Source organism: Dreissena polymorpha, chromosome 15 (genome assembly GCF_020536995.1).
Source record: "Dreissena polymorpha isolate Duluth1 chromosome 15, UMN_Dpol_1.0, whole genome shotgun sequence".
NCBI classification, from domain to species: Eukaryota; Metazoa; Mollusca; class Bivalvia; order Myida; family Dreissenidae; genus Dreissena; species Dreissena polymorpha.
The window spans coordinates 7,678,433-7,697,521 of record NC_068369.1 but is presented as its reverse complement, the minus strand read 5'-3'; the positions used below and the strand labels follow the sequence as shown (position 1 = coordinate 7,697,521).

Here is a 19,089-nt window from a genome sequence, read left to right as displayed (position 1 = left end):
ACGTTTATTATTGCAATTAAGGCCAGAAGGCCTACACAAGAAATTGACTGCCGTGAATGTTTTGATATTTGTAAGTTGCAGTTGGTACTCAAGAAAATATACATGTATTTTATTCTGGACATAACGGAGCTGATGTGTTGGTGATGCTGGTTTTGACACCCGACGCAAATATATTTATGAATGAAAGACATGAACGTTGACGTCGCTCTTGGACACCAGAAAAATTCCCACGCAAGGATTTCAACCGTCATTGTTTACAATCAATTAAGTGCATAAGTTCTGGAATTGGTATAGCGTTTTTTTTTAAGTGTATGTCAAGCGCGTGTGCCGGGAAAACGGGGCTTAATGTATTTTATTTGTTCAGCTCTATAACATTTATAACTAATCTGTATGAAAAAACGTCGGTGAACATTAATCCGGTGTTAATTTTTGAAAATATTGAGGCGTTCATTAATTATGGATCTAAAACGGAGCATTAATCCGCATATAAAAAAACACCGGGCGTATTTCATGTTAGTTCGGAGGCATGAAATTATTTCGAAAGAAAGCAATAAGAGGTTCAATTCTATATGAGCAAGTCTCGCTGCGCACGATTACGCTCTTACTTCTCGTATATATTTGACTCTTATGAATCTTGGCAAATACCTAGTGTTTTATTTTGCTTATTGTAAATAACGTCATACATCTATATGTACTTGAAGCAGCATAGCATGACTTCCAAATGACCAACAGCTCTTTCATTGGTGAAAAAGATTGACACGAAAAATCTACCCATCTATAATAATGTTTATATGTGCACTTCAATGTTATAGTTTTAAAACATTTTACGTGGTGCAATATACGTGTTCTCTAGTAAATTTGAAATTATGTAATGGATTTCCTCTCAACATTCATGCAGAGTTCCAGCTAACTTTTTCAGCAAAATCTTGGTTTACACTCTATTAAAAAAATCCAGCCTTAAAGTGTATTATTAATTCCTTTTTACCGGTCAGTATAATTTTTGACACATCAGCATTTAGGTTTATAGTCTAAGAAGAGCTCATGACAATTTCCGGGTTACAGCAGACTTTTTGCGAAAAAAGGACCAGATTATGGAAAACGTTTGGCTTTTCGACTGTATTAAAGAAGGTCTGTAATTCATAATAACGTGAAACTGCTGCTGATTTCATAATTTTAATGAGGGCCTAGACGAGTTTTACAAATTTTGAATTCTTATTTTATTTTTTCAATGTGTAACCAGACGCACAGAATTCAAGTCTACTTTTTTACTAAATTTAAATCATTTTTTACGACTTTAAGCGTCTTATCTAGAGCTCTGCATACATGTATTAGTAGCATATATTGAAATATATCCATAGAATTTCTTTGGTTATTGAAGGTAAATGACTGTACAAAAATTATGGTTTGTCATTAACAAAAAAAGTTACGTCTACAAACACGCGGTTATTTCCGGTTCAGTAGCAAATATCACACAAAGGGGCAAAAATTCTGCTATAACAGAAAATTTCCGTTATACGCCGTAAATTTCCGTAATTGTCCGTAGCATTTCGGAACGACTGTCAATTGACATCATTGTAAAATGTCTATTACAAATCTATAAGATTGGCCATGCATGTTTGTAAATTGTGTTATTTACGACGTTCAAGCGACATTCAAGCGACGCACGATACTACGCGCGACAATTCAGTCGACAGTCAAGATTTTCTGTAATATTTTTTTTTCTTAAACCCAGCGCGATATGCGACACTCAAATCTTGATTGTCGCATTATTGTCGCATGAATGTCGAGTGTCATATCGTGCGTCGCTTGAATGTCGCTTGAATGTCGTGCGTCGACCTCGAAGGTCGACACGCGACAATCAACTTGGCCCTTTCCGGATTCCGTAATTAAATCCTTTTATCAAGGTCATATGGTCGAACTACATAATGTGTGGCTGTCAAAAGTTTTCAACCGCGTTCAGGAGTTTCACTTTATTTTGGTATGGTTGTGGGGTGGGGGCACATGGTTTACAAAATCAATTGATGTTTAATATCCATTTACTAACGTCAACCAGAATAGTCACATGATGACACGTACGCAGACAATAAAAACCGTTTTACAAGCAGAAACAAAACATATGTTAAAAACTAAATGCAATAAATCACTCTTGTATCAGTATAACAATTGAACGCAATAATTATATTAAGATAAAACATACTTTAACGCAACCGCTTTGCAAAACAAGGGGGTTGTGTCTTTTACAGAGGGGTATTCAAGCAAGGCGGCGACGTCCATTCTGAGACAGGTATTTTTCGCCGTAGTGTAAACTGTATTACTTCTTTTTAAATGCCGATCACTTTCCATCAAGCAAGTGATAAGCGTTTAATTCGTATTAATATTCGCTCTATATATCTACTTTACTCGAAAAGAAATGTCTTAGTGGGGTCGCAAAATTACAGCTCTCGCTAAGAAAATTCGTAGCCAGTAAAGTCGAGTTAGAAAGCGAATATTAATACGAAATACACATGTTTACGTTAATGAAAAAAAAATCAACACATTTTATTTCAAGATTGCAAACAAATACATATGCAATATTCAAAATATTACAAATCTGTTATGCAATCATAATGAAAAAATAACATATGCGACACATCTAAGGATGTAATATGAAGTGTAAACTGCCATTCAGGCGTCACTTTTTAAACTACAGAATATGCTATGTCAACGATATTTAAATTGGTATAATCGGAACCAGATGCAAATGTATAGTAGAGGACCGTCAAAAACATCGTCATGTATGTACATCGTCATGAACATTTAAAAGGAAATTGAGAAACTATTCGAAATGTTCAAAACTTTTCATCAGGACGCCCAAACGCATGTCAGAGTGTCGTGATCAAACCTTATCATCTCGCTATTAAAGCAATAGTAAAAAGATCGAGTTGTGATTCTTTGTATTCTTCAAGAATTTCAGCAAATACCATGACATAATATATGATTTCAATTAATGTATGGCTTGTTCATTACTCATCGAGTACCATGTCAGAAAACATATAAACAAATTAATCGTTTTCTCGCAGTTTCTTAAACTTCTCCGTCCTTTTATTGATAAACCTGGATCCATGACAGCCATCTGCATTACCAACATTCAAGGTCGTCTGAGTCGTCTTGCTCGTCGGACGCGTATGCGCCGGCGCTCCCGTCGCCGGACCCCTTCCGCCCGTCAGTGTCATCAAGGTTTACCGACTCTCGGGTCGCTTCCGGCTCGTCGTTCTCGTCGGAGTCTGAACACACACAGGCGATGAATTCTGAAATATGCATGTGTACATGAATTGAGCCTCGCTCTGGAAAAATGTTGTTTATTGCATGTTCGTGAATTGCCGTCACAGATAAGCCTATACAGTCCGCACATTTTCATCAGGGACGACACTTCAACCTAAAGGGATTTTCGCTGAAGATACTTATTTTAAATGAACACTCTTATAAAATCGTAAAACGTCGTCCCTCATTAGCCTGTGTGCACTGAAGAGGTTAATCTGGGATGACACTTTACACATATGCATTAAGCGCCGTTTCTCAGAGCTTATACATTATAAAAAGAGATAACATATATATTTGGGAGCAGTCTTATATCTTCAACACCGTTCAACTATACATGTATAATTAACTCAATAAAGCGGTGGCTCTATAAAGTTTACACGTGCGAACAATAAATAAATTCTTAGTTCTATTTAATTATTATCAAAAAGTTAAGCTCACTTCCAGAAAAAAATATGTGTTGTAACCGAACATATAAATTTCATAAAGGTTGTAGTGGCACAGTTTGGGCACAAAAAGAAACTCAAAAGAACCGTCGGCTTATCTCGTTAATCGGATCGAAAATAATACACGTTATGTATTCACTTACAAAGCACACAACCATACCCGTTATACAACGTAAGCCCGAGACTGGAAACGTCAAAAATACAACAACAACAACGACAACATTCTTTATTAGCATATAAGCATAATACAATGCTTTTTTGCCACAAAACAGAAAGTTACGCAGTGTGTATAATAATATCAATATATTGATTCAATATTATTATATCATCAACTGTAACACGAGGAAATTGTAGAATTATTTAAATTATATAAACATATTCAATTAAAAAATATCATCAACTGTAACACGAGGAAATTGTAGAATTATCTAAATTATATAAACATATTCAATGAAAAATCACTTAACATGGCTATGTCTTGTAAAAGTTAACAATTATAACTGCTGGTCTATATTATTACGCATTTCGTTAGCATTAAAAATATATTTAGCAAGGTTTATAATGTCTTTTTTATTTGCCGACTGCATTAGAAAGTCAAATTTATTTAACGTTGGCCACCTTTGAAAATATGGTTTTAAATGTTCCTTTCTAATTTCTCTATATAAAGGACAAACAAGTAGAAAGTGATACTCGTTTTCTATAGCGTGTCCGTTGCAAAACTTACATTTTCTATTTTCGCGTAGTATCTTACTATAACGACCTCTTTCGATTTCTAATTTATGTGACGATAATCGAAATCGTGTTAGTGAAGTTTTGTATTTCTTATTCGTTATAAAATCAAGATATGGTTCTAACTCAAATGTGTTTTTAAATCTACAATAGCTCATGAGTCTAGGGGAATTATTTATCTCACTATACCAGCTTGGTTGAAGTTATCTAATAAACGTTGTATAATTGTATTATAGATGAATGTTTGATCGGTTTGATTTATGATAGTTGTTTGATCCGCCCATATATTGCTTACCCAAGCTCGTCAAGAGTGTTTTTTATGTGTGACGCCCAATTTCGATGGTTGTGTGTGGTATTTTGTTGTGCATCGTTAAATATCACAGAATATATTGTTTTTGTGATACTGTTATCACTCGATCTAAGTATTTTTAACCAATAGCGGAATATATGTAATTTGCGTATTATGAATAGCGGGTATCGTCCTAATTCTCCGTACATACCTGCTAGATTTGTAGATTTGTTTACTTTTTAAGATTTTTCGAAGTAGTTTTGTATGTATTATTTCGATTTCTTTACCTTTCGTAAATCCCCATACTTCTGCTGAATAGTGTAGGGCTGGTGTGACTAGTTTATCAAATAAGTTTGATTGTTAACGTGTTGAGAATTCGTATTGATTTATAATAGTGAAAAGTTTTTGTAGGTCTATTTCCGCGTTCTGCTAGTGTTTCGGCTGTTTTATACCAGTAACCATTCTTAAATAGTGTTATATCTAAGTACTTAAAGGATGTCACTATTTCTAGTAATTCCCCGTAGAGGTAAAAGTTGTAATTTGTATGGCGATTACTTTTTTCAAAGATCAAGACCTTTGTTTTACGTGTATTAATTTTAAGGTGAGACACTGTGCAGTTATTTTCAATGTCATTCAACATCGATTGTAATGATGTTGGTGATGTCGAAAATAAAACTTGATCATCTGCGTATGATAACAAGAAAAACTTAATGTCGTTAATCGTTATAATTCCTTCGAGGTTTGAATTTATGTTCTCTACCATATCATTGACGAACATTAAAAAAAGTATGCTTGGACACGTGTCTCCTTGTTTTACTCCTGTGTTGGATACCAGAGGCGTATTAAGGTGGGGGGCTAGAGGGCTAAAGCCCCCCCCCCCCAGCTGTCTGGCTAGATATGATGTTTGAAAAAAGAGCCCCTTACAGTTTCAATCCACTTGTGTATTTCCTATCATATGCCCCTAATAGAGCCATAAACAGCTGTCGATTTGTGTGATTAGCTCCCAGGCATGTGTACAGATGATCTCACCTTAGCCAGCTAAACTGCACGCTTTATTGATTGTAAAGTGATAAACTGCACTATTTGATTGGCTGAAGGAGATACATTCAACTAATGAAATTCATCAATACATTTAGCTATAGGTAAATGTTTACAAATAGCTGCAACATGGGACCTGTAAAAAACAATATATTAATTTGTAGCAATTAAAGTGTTTCGACGAACGCAATGGACAATCATCATTAATTTTTCGGTAAGTTTCTTTGATGAATTTAGTTGGTATTCAGGGGTTTTATCTGATTTGGGGAAAAGGGCCTGGCTTTTTTTGAGGGGAAAAAATCACGCAAAATGCCGAAATTTGGGGGGAAAAATCACGCGAAATGCCGGATTTTTGGGGAAATAAGGAAAGTCTGAAATAATCAATTTAACATATTGTACTGTTTTTAAAACAAATGCAAGGCAACAGATAATTTGATTATGCAATATGTTGTATTTTCTACACTGGATCAGGTTGACTTATGTATTTAAAGTTTTTAAAAAAATGGGGGGGGGGGTCGGGGAATGAAGTCTGGGGGAAAATTTACGTGCAGAGGGATAAAAAAAATCCATGGGAAAAGGGCCGTTTTTCCGCAGGTCACAAAGAAGGAAAAAAACCCTGTTATTAGCTCTTGAGAGTGATATTCCTTTTGAGTAACAAGTTATTGCCAGTGAAATTCAACAGCGCACTTGGTGAATGGCAATTCATTTGTTGTTGATTTTTTACAAATTGGGCTAACTGCTTTGATGTTCATCCATAGTTTTTGAAATTAAAAATGACTCAAAAATGAATAATTGCTTTGCTTGTATGAAACTAAATCATTTAAATAGGAGGTCTACCCATATAACACTGTTAAAAAAATTCTCGATAAAGACTTTAGTGGTTTAAGAGACATTTGATTTACCCTGTGTGTCTGTCACACTTGGGGTCTGAACTCAATTGCTTGTTTCTTTTACATGCACTTTAATCATGCAAAATGCTGATTAGATAAATAGCAGGAAATTGCATCATTTCAAGGTGCGATTGCAAAAAAGTTTCGACGACGTGAGGCGACACCCCTCCCGCACCCTCCCCGTTTGAGCACCCCCTCTTACAAATTTCTGGATACGCCTCTGGATATTATATGATCGGATATTTGTGATTTTATTTTAACGGCTGCCTTAACAGAAGTATACATAGCTCGAAACGCGGATACTAGCTTGGTACTAATTTTTTGCGATATCAGTTTTTGCCATAATAGTGCACGATTTATGCTATCATAGCATTTAGCATAATCAATGAAAATGCAGAATAATTTTTGGCCCGAATACAGTACTTTATTTATTAGACTGTAAAGTATAAAAATACAATTTACCGTACTTTTGCCTTTTTGATATCCGTATTGGAATTCAGATATTGATTTGTTCAATTCGCACCATTTGGCTATTCGATGTAATAATACTTGTCAATAAATCTTTGATATTATATTATTTAGGGTTATTCAGCGATAGTTTTCTGCTTGATTTGGGTCACCACTTTTATAAATTGGTGTAATGTAACCTAGTCCCCAATCTTTCGGGTAATTTCCACTTTCAAACATGTTATTGAATATATGTGTCAGATGCGGTTTTATTATGGTGTATGAAGCTTTGATTATTTCAGCGGGTCCGCTCCGCTTGATTTTCCGTTCTGTGGTGTTGATAATGCTTGTTGCATTTCATTTTCTGTGATCGGAGAGTCAAGAATATCATTTGTTTCGCTGTTGCTAGTGTTGTCATGGATATTGTCAATGTTTTCATTGGACATGTCGTTCATATCATTAGTATATAAATTATTGAAATGTTCATACATGTTTTGTATATTGATGTTGTCGGGAATATTCATATGTTGTTTATGACATTTTTTTTATATTTTTCCAAAATTGTTTAGGCTGTGTTTTAGCTATATTGTTTAACCGTGCCCCTTTTTTGACTCTACAGCGGTATTTTGCTTTTCGTCGCAAATCGTTATATTTTGTTCTGTGCTGAATAAAATTGTGTCTATTTTCATCAGTTTTACTTTTAAAAGCATTTTTCGCGTGTTTGAAATTATCTTTGGCATTTTTACAGGTTGTATCGAACCATTCTGGTTTTTTATGTTGCCTGTTGTGCGGATTTTTTTTTTTATTTCTTTTCCGAATATACATGCACTGTTTTCCTGAAGATATTTAGTCAAAATACTTGTTTTCTCATCTACTGTTTTAATTTCATCAAACACTGTATTCAAGTTTTGAATTGTATCTTTTATTAACGTATTAAATTCATTAATTTTAGATTCGTCAAACACTATTTTTTTAGTTTCTGTTGTATTAGATTCATAAATATTAAGTTGTGTCTTTTGGGGTAATTTTTCATATTTAAACTAAAATATAGAGCTGCATGGTCAGAAAATTCTGTCCAGTCTAGAACTTCAAATTCTTTAACAAAATTCCGATCGAGCGTATCTTTTTGCATTAATAAATAATCCGTTACACTGAGGCCACGTGATGAACTGAAAGTGTGATTCCCATGCTTATCTTGTGCTAATCGACCGTTGGCAATAGACGAGTTAATTGTTATTGTTTACATTCGGGATTTTCCGCGCATGCGCACTGACTGGTTTGCAAAACACTGGTTACAGTCACGTAAAACGTGTAAAAAGGGCTTTTGTTTAGTCAATTAAACGATAAAAAATCCGAAATAAGCATTACAACTCTTAAACAACAGTGCAAATATATCATATTTAGTACCAATAAATGTATATTCATATATATAATTTCCTCTTTATAAAAATACAAATTAGTTATTAGCATCAGAGTAAACGTGGTCGGAAGACTAAATACTGACAATACCACACAACAAAACAATAAATTAGCCGTATTCTTTTTTATAGTAAGACTTTAAAAAATGATATTTCAAAACTTATAAAACATATATTAATTTGATTATAACTATACACGGTGTGGATATTATTATAGCTCATCAGCGATCGAAAGTGTATTATAAGAGGCGCATTTAATCAATTATAAAACAAAGCCATAAAAAACGGAATACATTACAATCGTTAAATGTTGTTGTAATTTTCTTTTCCATAGAATGAATTTTCGTTTCGTTTCCATTGGATTACAATATTAATAAATTTAATATACAAATGGAAATAAAACCTGCATCTTGTGCAAATTGAACTATCTTTGCATGTATATTGAAATCTCTTAACAAGTAATAAGGAGTGATTCATGTAACAATCTAGCATTTTATGATATATATATATATATATATATATATTTATTTAATTTATTTTACGCAAATATTGTTTATCAATTGTTATTGCTTGGTTTCTTGATGGTGTTACGTGCACTGCAAGAACGTAAATCTTTACACTAAATTGCCGAGTTTACATTTGTCGGTACCCGCGTTAAATACATCAATTGTGAAGCAGTAATATTGAACAGTATTTTAAATTTAAAGTTATAAAGCACTGCATTATAATGATTAAACTGGCTAACATATAAAGACACATGTTCCTGTTAATCCGTTTCGGACAAATATCTTCTTTTATATCGTTCCAAAAATGAATTTCCGCGCATGCTTATGTTTTATTCGGACATAAATAGTAAAATTATATTTGATACAGTTCATGATTATCAATAAAAACGACGATTATGTCAACCTTCTCTATATGCGCTTATATGAATTCCACCTCTTTTTGCCAACCAGTGGGCGGAGTCTAAGCTTTGCAGGTGCGTGTGACGTCACGCGTTAACTCGTCTATAATGTGACTGGTGGTTTTGCACATGGAGATCAAAGCGCGACCTTGAATGGCAATCACATGATATTGATTCATGCGTTTAGGAAAACTCGTGGGCGTGAAGTATGGATTGTTTGTATTTAAAGTGGTATCGTCATCTAAACGTTTGTCATATTCTAATATGTCTGATAAATTCCCAGTTCTTGAGTTTAAATTTCCAACAATGTATGTTTGGCCTAAATTACAATATTTTTCGATGTCTTTCTCTATTACCTCAAAAAAATCAAAGTCTGTGTCTTTTAATACTTTTGAAGTGATAGGAGGAATGTATGTACAACATAAGTTTACATTTTTATCAAAATCAAACAGCGATTGATCTTATTTCAACCATACTATTGCATAATTATCTTTTTCTGCAACAGTTATCTTATTTTTTAATGAGGTTTTATAATAAATTGAAATACCTCCGGCTTGACGACCTTTTTTTTATCCCATATGATTTATGTCCATAAATGGGTTCACTGAGATAGTTTTGAATTTCGATGTTAGTTGATTGCGTTTTGCTTGTCCAAGTTTCACTTAATATCACAAGGTCGTAATCGCCAATTATTTGTAGAAAATCACAGTCATTTATTTTTCTATTGAGTCCGTTCACATTCCACGAGATGATTTTGAACTTCTCTGTGTCCTACATATTAACTTCCCGGAAGTTTCCGTCCGCTCCTCTGGCTAGTAGTTTCGGTCCCGCCCATTTTGTTGTTCTACCGGCTGCTCTTTTCCGGTCTACCAAGTGCTGTTTGTTGCGTCTTTTCTCTACGGCCCCCTCGTTTGCTGGATACCGATGCCTTGATGTAGTGCGTTCAGGTCTTGGCTCCGCTCAATGGCTGTTTTTCGCACGAGCTCTCGATTTTCGTAAAGATGGAACTTTGCTACAATAGGTCTCGTTTTGGATGGTTTACTCTGACCTATTCTGTGGACTCTGTCAAGGATGATATTTTTGTCGATGTGGAGAACTTCTTTAATTAGCTTTTTAACAATATCATCACAGTTTTCTTGGCTTGACGTTTCCGCAATACCATGAAAAAGAAGATTTTCTCGTAAGCTATGGAATTCAAGTTTGTCGGTAGCTTCATCAATTTGGGTGATTTTCTTGTCATATGTGTGTAATGTATCTTCGATTTTCGTAACCTTTTCTTGAAACTCTTTGATTTGGTTTTTTGATTCCGTTAACGTCTTCTTTGTCATTTCAAATTGTTCGTTAAAGAAATTTCGACTTGTTTCAATGGAATTTACTTTTTCTTCGAGAAATTCAACTCTTTTGATTATTTTGTTCATGCGTTCTTCAATCTTACCGATTTTTGATACATGCGTTTTGATTTTTTTAAATATTCTCGATCATTTCGGATGCCCACATCGGAGGTACCTGACTGCTTTGACTGAAAGTGCCGAATTGATTGCAGGAAGGGGATGCGATTCCAAACTGCGTTCCATATTGTGGAGCTCCCGGAAAATTCATATTCCAATTATATTCAGGGTTATGATATTGCGAACTGTTAACTGTCCTACAAAATGTAAAGTGCGTTGGAGTAGTTGACCTGTGTACACGTTTCGCTTCGTCGTCGTTCTTTACATTAGAATTCGAACCTGTTTGACAGGCTTTGATGTGGGAGAATCCCGTGCTCACTTGTTTAGTTTCAATAGGTGATATTGTTTTTCGTTTAGAACTCAAATTTTCCTCCTTTTTGCCGTCTTTTGAGTTTTTACTTTTCTTTGGAGACATTTAGCAAAAATGTTTCGCTTCATATAAGTCTAAGTTTTACTCACTTCATTGCAGTGAATCCATTTGAATTTTAACATTTTGTCACAGCTACGATTTTCACGTCTACACACATACGCATGCGTATAAATATCAAATACAAAATTAAGCTATAAACGACATATAGAGCCTACCGAACTTCTCAATAAAAACACGACGTGTGTGTTCAGCTACATTTAAACGCGTCATGTTTAAAAGATCATACGATTTGTTTTCAGCCGCATTGGTTTAAATAAATTCATTATGTATTTGAAACGATATGTGAAAAACATAGTGGATAATTACAATGGATTTATTGTGACAACAATCATGTTTCTATAAAGGATAGTTTGCATGAAAAGAAAACGTCTTGGCTATGTCCTAACTTTTCGAAATGAATTGTTAAATATGAAGGATAAGAAATCGAAAAACAAGGGGTAGACATTATCATCCATAGACGCTTAACTTAATGTAAATTTCGGCCTAATGTAAATTCCAAGTTTCTTATCCGTTGAATTGTTAATTTCCATTGTTGTATTTGAGATGGCCGACAGTGCGAGCTCATTATCATTAGGGTAGATGCCATTTTGAAGAAAGTGTATCCGGTATGGCCAAAGAAGACAATTATAAGCTAGTTAAAGCTGGCCTTATTTTCTTTTTCTGATCCTCACCTGAATAAATGTTTCCTCCTCGGTACGTACCATGTATTCGTTATTTGTACGTATGTTTAGTTGTCCCTTGACGGCCAAGTCATACTAGCATACGTCCAAAATTTTAACTGACCGATAAAGATAAATCACGCGCAATTTATTTTCTTTTATATTTGAAAAAAAAACTGTTTTATCTAAATATTCAGCTTTTTTTTTCAAAAATATCGCCGTGCATTGTAAGAAAACGAATGTCATACACTTTTAAATACAATGTACTCAAAACGTAAAAAAAGTAAACGCGTAGCAACTCAATACATTAGTTAAGGCAATCATGATGTCTTCCATTTTGGGTATTACTATTTAGCAGTAGAGGGAAAATTAGGCTTCTGGGACAGAACCGTTTCCCAACCGTTTCCCAACCGTTTTCCATCCGTTTCCCATCCGTTTCCCATCCGTGTCCCAGGCAATTCTATATATAAATGTATAATATCTTTTTCAAGATATTATATATCCCCCAGGAAATTCTCTATATATATAAATGTATAATATCTTTTTCAAGATATTACATATTTCCGAAAAGTCAAGCTCGGGGCGGCATCCCATTCGCAAACGCGGCGGCTCGAGGACTTTTGACCACTACCATTATTCGTGATTTTTACAAAAAAAAAAAAAAAATGAAAATGACTTTAGTATTTTTTTTACTATATAAAATGGATGACAAAACGGTACAAGAATTGATTCAACGGCGTATTCAGCAAATTGAAAATCCACCCCCACCAAATGAGCATTTAAATAAAGTTTTACAAAAATTTCAACATGATCAAAAAAGAATGAATACTCGAAAAGCTATACGTTTAAAATCTAAGAAAAACAGTTGTCTCTATAAAAATCATCCTGTACTTGATTTTAAAAAGGATTAAGGTCCATTTCCAAACCCTCACTTGGGTATGAAAATGACTATTACAAGTCTATTAGGTTTTTATTGTCAACCCATGAATTAAACGATTCGGGATATCCAAGCCACTTGACTAACGACTTGTCCCCGCGTTTTCTAATAACTTTTTCTATTCTATATACTTCTTGACTTGTTTTTTGAAGTTCTTGTTCATAAAACGTACCCTGTATTTCCTCATCATTGTAATCAGTGATTTTATACGTTGGCGGATCTGTATATTGAACTTGTGACACTGTAAACACCTCCTCAGTCCATCTCGGTGTATATCCTTTTTCAAATATTCCCTTTTTCTTAGTTATTCTTACCTTATCGCCGACTTCAAATATTGGCTTACCGTACTTTTGTGGGTGTTTGGAGTACAAATTTACCCAAACAACACTTTCATTTTTTTTATCACTAGCATTATCAGGTGTCATTTTGATTGATGAATGCTTTGTGTTGTTATAGTCATTGACCATTTCATCTAAGACATCAACATATTTTTTGGTAGAGTTGGCTGAAAAGTATTTGAACATTTTTTCCTTCATTGTTCTGTTCCATCGCTCTACCACGGAACTTTTCTCTTCGTTTTCTGTGGAATACAACTCGACTCCCAACGCCATAACGTTTTTATTGTAGAACTCCTTTCCTTTATCGACCCACAACTTTTGAGGTTGTCTGTTTTTAAATATTTTGTTAAATGCTCCAGCAACCTCAACTCCGGTTTTACTCTTTAATGGAGCAATCCATCCATATTTTGAAAATACATCAATAACTGTTAGCAAGTATTTTACACCATTATTAAACTTAGCAAAAGCTTGCATGTCAACTAAATCCGCAGCCCAAATGTTATCAATGCCATGGGCAACGACTATTCTTTTTCTAAAACGTTTTACAACGGGTCTATGCAGTTCGACTGCGAGCTGATCAGACCATTTTATTTCTTTAGCCACGACTTTTTTTTCCCATTATAACCCAACCCAAACTTTGCCTTGGTAGATATTATCGGCTTTATTATACTACGCTCAATTCTTTCGCTGAGTGTTGGGTCTTTAATAGCATCCATTTGTTCAAGCATAATTTGATCAGCTACGTTTCTACCTGCTGTATCTGGAAAGTGTTGGTAAGCTAAATCATGAAGGTATGCGGCATTATCAACTCGATCAACTGGTTTACTCCAGTCTTTATATGCGCCAGTTGAAGTTAATCTTTCGTTTAAATTAGTTCCAGGTCCTGCAAAGTTCATTCCTGGAATATGCATTTCACCGGGAAATTTAGCCCACGGAAGCTTGACTTTACTCGTCACCTTATTCAACGTCGAAACCAAGTCTCCGCCAGTTTTAGTATGCATTTTTACAAACTGTGTTTTAACACAACCGCAAACGGAGCACTTTCCGCGAAGCATTGGTTTATTGTTCTTACTGACAACATTTTTTACATCAACCGTTTCAGTTTTGCTTTTGCACTTTACACAATACATTTTTTTTTATGAAAAAATAATTTATATTTAAAAATGGAAGTTACAGATCTTTCGTGGAATGACGTAAATACAAAAAGATGCAACAGTAGACTTTTACCGAGATCAATACGAGGTCTTATTATTGGTAAAAGCGGATGTGGAAAAACTATACTATTGTTAAACCTTTTACTTCAACCAGGCTGGTTAGACTACAACAACTTGCAAGTTTTTGGCAAGTCGCTATTTCAGCCGGAGTACAGAATTATTAAGAAAGCGTTTGAAGAAAAGCTGCCTAAAGAAGAGATTCTGAAATTGTTTGCCGAACAAGACTATATAATAGAGAATGACGTTTCACCAGCTCTTTTAGTTGAAGAAATGGCTAAAATTTTAGATAAGCCAGCTGATATTGAATGTAATTTTTTTGAAACGTCTGATGATGTACCTGATCCTAGAGACTTGAATAGCTCTAAAAAGAATTTAATGATTTTTGACGACCTTCAGTTGGAAAAACAAAACAAATGTGAAACTTATTACATAAGAGGACGCCACAGCAATGTAGACTGCTTTTATCTCGCACAAAACTACTTTAAACTTCCAAGACAAACAATACGTGAAAATGCAAACTTTATGTGTTTGTTTCCACAGGACATGAAAAATATTAATCACATCTACTACGATCACGTTTCAACTGATATGTCAAAAGAAGAATTTAGAAATTTTTGTAAAGTAGCCTGGGACCGTCCTCATGGATTTGCTGTTATAGATCTTACTAGTAAAAAAAATAATGGTAAGTATAGATCAGGATTTGACTATTTTTACATACCTCAATAATAAAAAAAAATATATATAAAATGGAACGAGTACTAGAACAAATGTTGGCGGAAATAAAACAAATTAGAATTAATACCAGTCCGAAAAATTCTTTTTATATTATATTGCAGGGTAATAGCTCAAGAATTTGTACTTCTTTAGGACCACCAATTCAACTAGATGTAGACAAAACATATGAAATGGCCCTAGTTAGTTTGGAGACCTACTATTCATTTCCAAATATAGACTCTTCAAACAATAACTTTCGCTATAGCTATGACGACGGAAAAAATTATGTTGATATAAATATTCCCGAAGGTTCATACGAATTGGATGATATAGGCGATTACATTCAACGAATAATGAAGGAGAATAATCATTACAAATCTGACACGGACGAGTACAATATAACCCTAGAGCCGAACGACAACACACTCAGAACAGTACTAAATATAGCACCAAAGTATAAAATAGACTTTACACCTGCAAACTCTATAAGATCGTTATTGGGTTTTAATGCTAAAATATACTCATCAGGATATAATGAGGCTGAAAATATTGTCGAAATATTAAGTATTAGTAGCTTGAAAGTAACTAGTGATATAATTAGCTCATCATATGTTAACAATTCGACTGAAAACGTAATATACAGCTTTTTCCCTTCGGTTGGACCCGGGTATAAAATTATGGAAACACCAGCTAATTTGGTTTATTTACCAGTTAATTTGTCGACAATTTCGTCAATTGAGACAAAACTCACCGACCAGAACGGAAAACTTATAAATATGCGTGGTGAAAATATTTTTATTAAATTTCATATAAAAGAAAAGTAAAAAAAAACTTTTTTTATATATCATATATAAAATGAGTCGTTTCGTAAATGTATCAGTAAATATAAGCGAAGGTCAGAAAGAAAAAATCAAAAAAGCTATTCAATTAGGAGCTCCCGTGTCTATTCGCCTATCACACGAGGATTTATCTGGAGAACACATGCTAGCCCTCACTCAAGCACAGATTAACAAAATGACAAAAGCTTACCAAAGTGGTAAAGGAGTGACGATTAAAATGTCAAAAACACAAATAGAACACAACAAAACAGTTGAAGGGGGATTTATTGGAGCTATTTTACCGATGTTGGCTACCGCGGGTAAGTTTCTTATGTCAAGCGTTTTACCAGGACTTGCAACCGGTTTGCTAACCGGCGTTGGAGCCGCAGCCGGTAGTAAAGTTGTCGACAAAATTAGTGGATCGGGTGTTTTGTATTTAAAGAAAAACGGAAGCGGTTGTAAAGTAATACAAGCAGGTAAAGGATTGTATTTAGCTCCGTGGAAGAAAGGTAGTTCGTTAGGACAGGGGCTGTATCTTAAATCTGGAAAAGGAATGTACATGAGAGCAGGATCAGGATTGCTACTAGGACCTAATTCACCATTTAGCAGTATTCCAATACTAGGGATGCTTTTATAAAAAATATTTACATATATAAAAATGCAAAGATATATGCCACCAATTCACAAATTTATTCACAAGCATAAACGACCAACACCAGCGGCAGTTAAATGGCTGCCACACGAGAATCTTGCACATCCTGCAAAACAACTGAATGGTAAATGGATTATTTCGATGCAGCAATCGCTCACTATTCAACCGAAAGAAGCACTTCCTATTAAATTAAAAATAGGTTTACGGCTAGTTCAAGGTGTTTGTTCGGTATCGCTCAAACAAAGTTTAAAGGAAAAGAAATGTAGTTTACTAGATGGAATTATTGCTGAATCTGTTGACGACATAATTGTTACAATTCAAAACAACTCAAAGGATGCAGTTAATATTGTTGAAGGTGAATCTTTATGCTTTGTTACACATCAGTTGCTTTAAAAAATATTTTTTCAAATATAAAAATGGAGTACAAAGAGTCAAAATGTATTGCTAAATTATATCCATCTTTACCACCAGTTGCCGTTCCGTCGGCTCCTCCAGAACCGACTAGCGATGAAGGAACTGCTCAGTCATACAGGCTTCAAAAGATAAACGAAATTCAAAAAGAAATTGCCGCAGAAAGAGACAAGCGTGCAAACTTGTCTAAAAAGTATCACAGAGGAGTGAGAGTTATAGCAGGAGTGGACAACGCTCTTGTTGTTTCTTCAATGGTGCTAGGTGCGGCGGGGATAGGAGTATTGAGCACAATCATTGCGGCACCAGTTGCAATAGCAATGGAGGGAGCTGCAATAGGTATAGGACTATTGTCTATCATTGGAGGTCAAACCAATAAAAAGCTATTAATGAAAGCTGAAAAACACGAAAAAATTAAAACACTTGCAGAAGCAAAATTGAACACAATAAGTGATCTTATATCAAAGGCATTGGCAGACGATCAAATTTCCGATAAAGAATACTCACTGATTCTAAGTGAACTAGACAAATTCAATCAGATGAAAGAAGAAATAAGATCTAAAATAAGAGTAGGTATAGACGAGGAAACAAAACAGTCCCTTATTGCGAAAGGACGTGAAGATGCAATTTTGTCGTTTCAAAACATGTTTAGTAAATCGAGAGAAAAACAGACGAACACCTCTCAATCAACGTAATTTTTAACGTATAAAATCACGTTAAAAATCACGTTAAAAATAACGTTAAAAATCACGTCAAAAATTACGTCTCAAATTACGTCTAAAAACATTATTATTTCTATTTAAAAATGTCGTTTTTAAAGATAACAGATCCGGAAAAAAGGGACACCATGGTGCATGAGTATCTTATGTTAAGAAATAAAATTCGTCAAGACTCTTTATCTGAAAAGCTAGGAGACATTGATCAACACAGAGAACTAACAAAACTTTACAAACCTATCACCGATTCGCAAAGAGAGTTAAAAGAAGCAACGTCAAGTGCGATACAAGCACTGCCAGCAGCATTAGCAGCTACAACACCAAATGCCATTACTTTCCCTCAATACCCAAGCATACAAGCAGAAGAGGATAAAAGACCGAAAGAAACATTAATAGAACTAGGTTCAATAGCAACTGAATACTTGAGATCGATGGCGGGCAAACAATTAACCGATAAAACATTTGGACTGTATGATAAAGGTGGCGCTTTTTATATTGGAGATTCAGAGGTAAAACTATTTGGAGATGATATAATTGTTGGAGAAACAAAATATAATGGAACCCAAGGACTTTGGGAGCTAATAACATCGAAATATCCTGATTCCGATAAATATACTTCACAAGACATTGACTCCTACAAAACAATTTTACTAAACACCAATGCTATTGTGAATCCTGACACGGGAAAGGTTAAATCAAGTTCAGGAGAAAAGTACAGAAAAATTATTAAACCAATCTATGAAGAATATTTAAAACCTAAAAAGACACCCAAAATAATGAACTTATTCAAGAAAAAAGGAGAAGGAATAGCGTTAATGCCTTCTGATCCAAACAGACTCGTTGAAATGCTTACATTACGAGTTAATAGTTATAATGCAGGTAATACTGGAGTAAAAAATGAAATCATAGACATAGCAGATGAACTGGTGAGACAAGCGGTAATAGACAAAGAATATTATAAAAAATTAATGTTACGTATTTAAAAAATGATTGTTAAACGCAGGTATAAAAAAAAATACGTTATCGGCGGTTCTGGAATGTTTGATACCGTCTCAAATTTCTTTAAGCGAATGGTAGGATCAACGGCTGCGAAAACTGCTGCAAATGTCGCAAAAACGGTGGCATCAAAAGTGAGTAGCGCATCGAAAACAGAAATAGGTAAAACGGCTATCGAAGCCGGAAAGTCGGTTGTAAAAGAAGTTGGTTTAAAAGCTATTGATGTTGGAAAAGATGTAGCTATAGCCAAAGCTAAAGCTTTAATTGATGGATATAATGCGCCAAAAAATCACGAAGTAAC

General features: G+C 34.5%; 1 protein-coding gene across 1 annotated transcript in view; it reads right to left on the bottom strand.

The window, feature by feature from the left end:
- Positions 1–2,918: 2,918 nt before the first annotated feature.
- The window catches only part of LOC127860819 (calmodulin-A-like), a 32,963-nt gene continuing 16,792 nt past the window's right edge, over positions 2,919–19,089 (bottom strand). Inside the window, exon 7 of the mRNA XM_052399109.1 lies at positions 2,919–3,287. Within this exon, the coding sequence (XP_052255069.1) occupies positions 3,118–3,287 (170 nt within the window). The 3' untranslated portion in view covers positions 2,919–3,117. The remainder of the gene's footprint in view (positions 3,288–19,089) is intronic.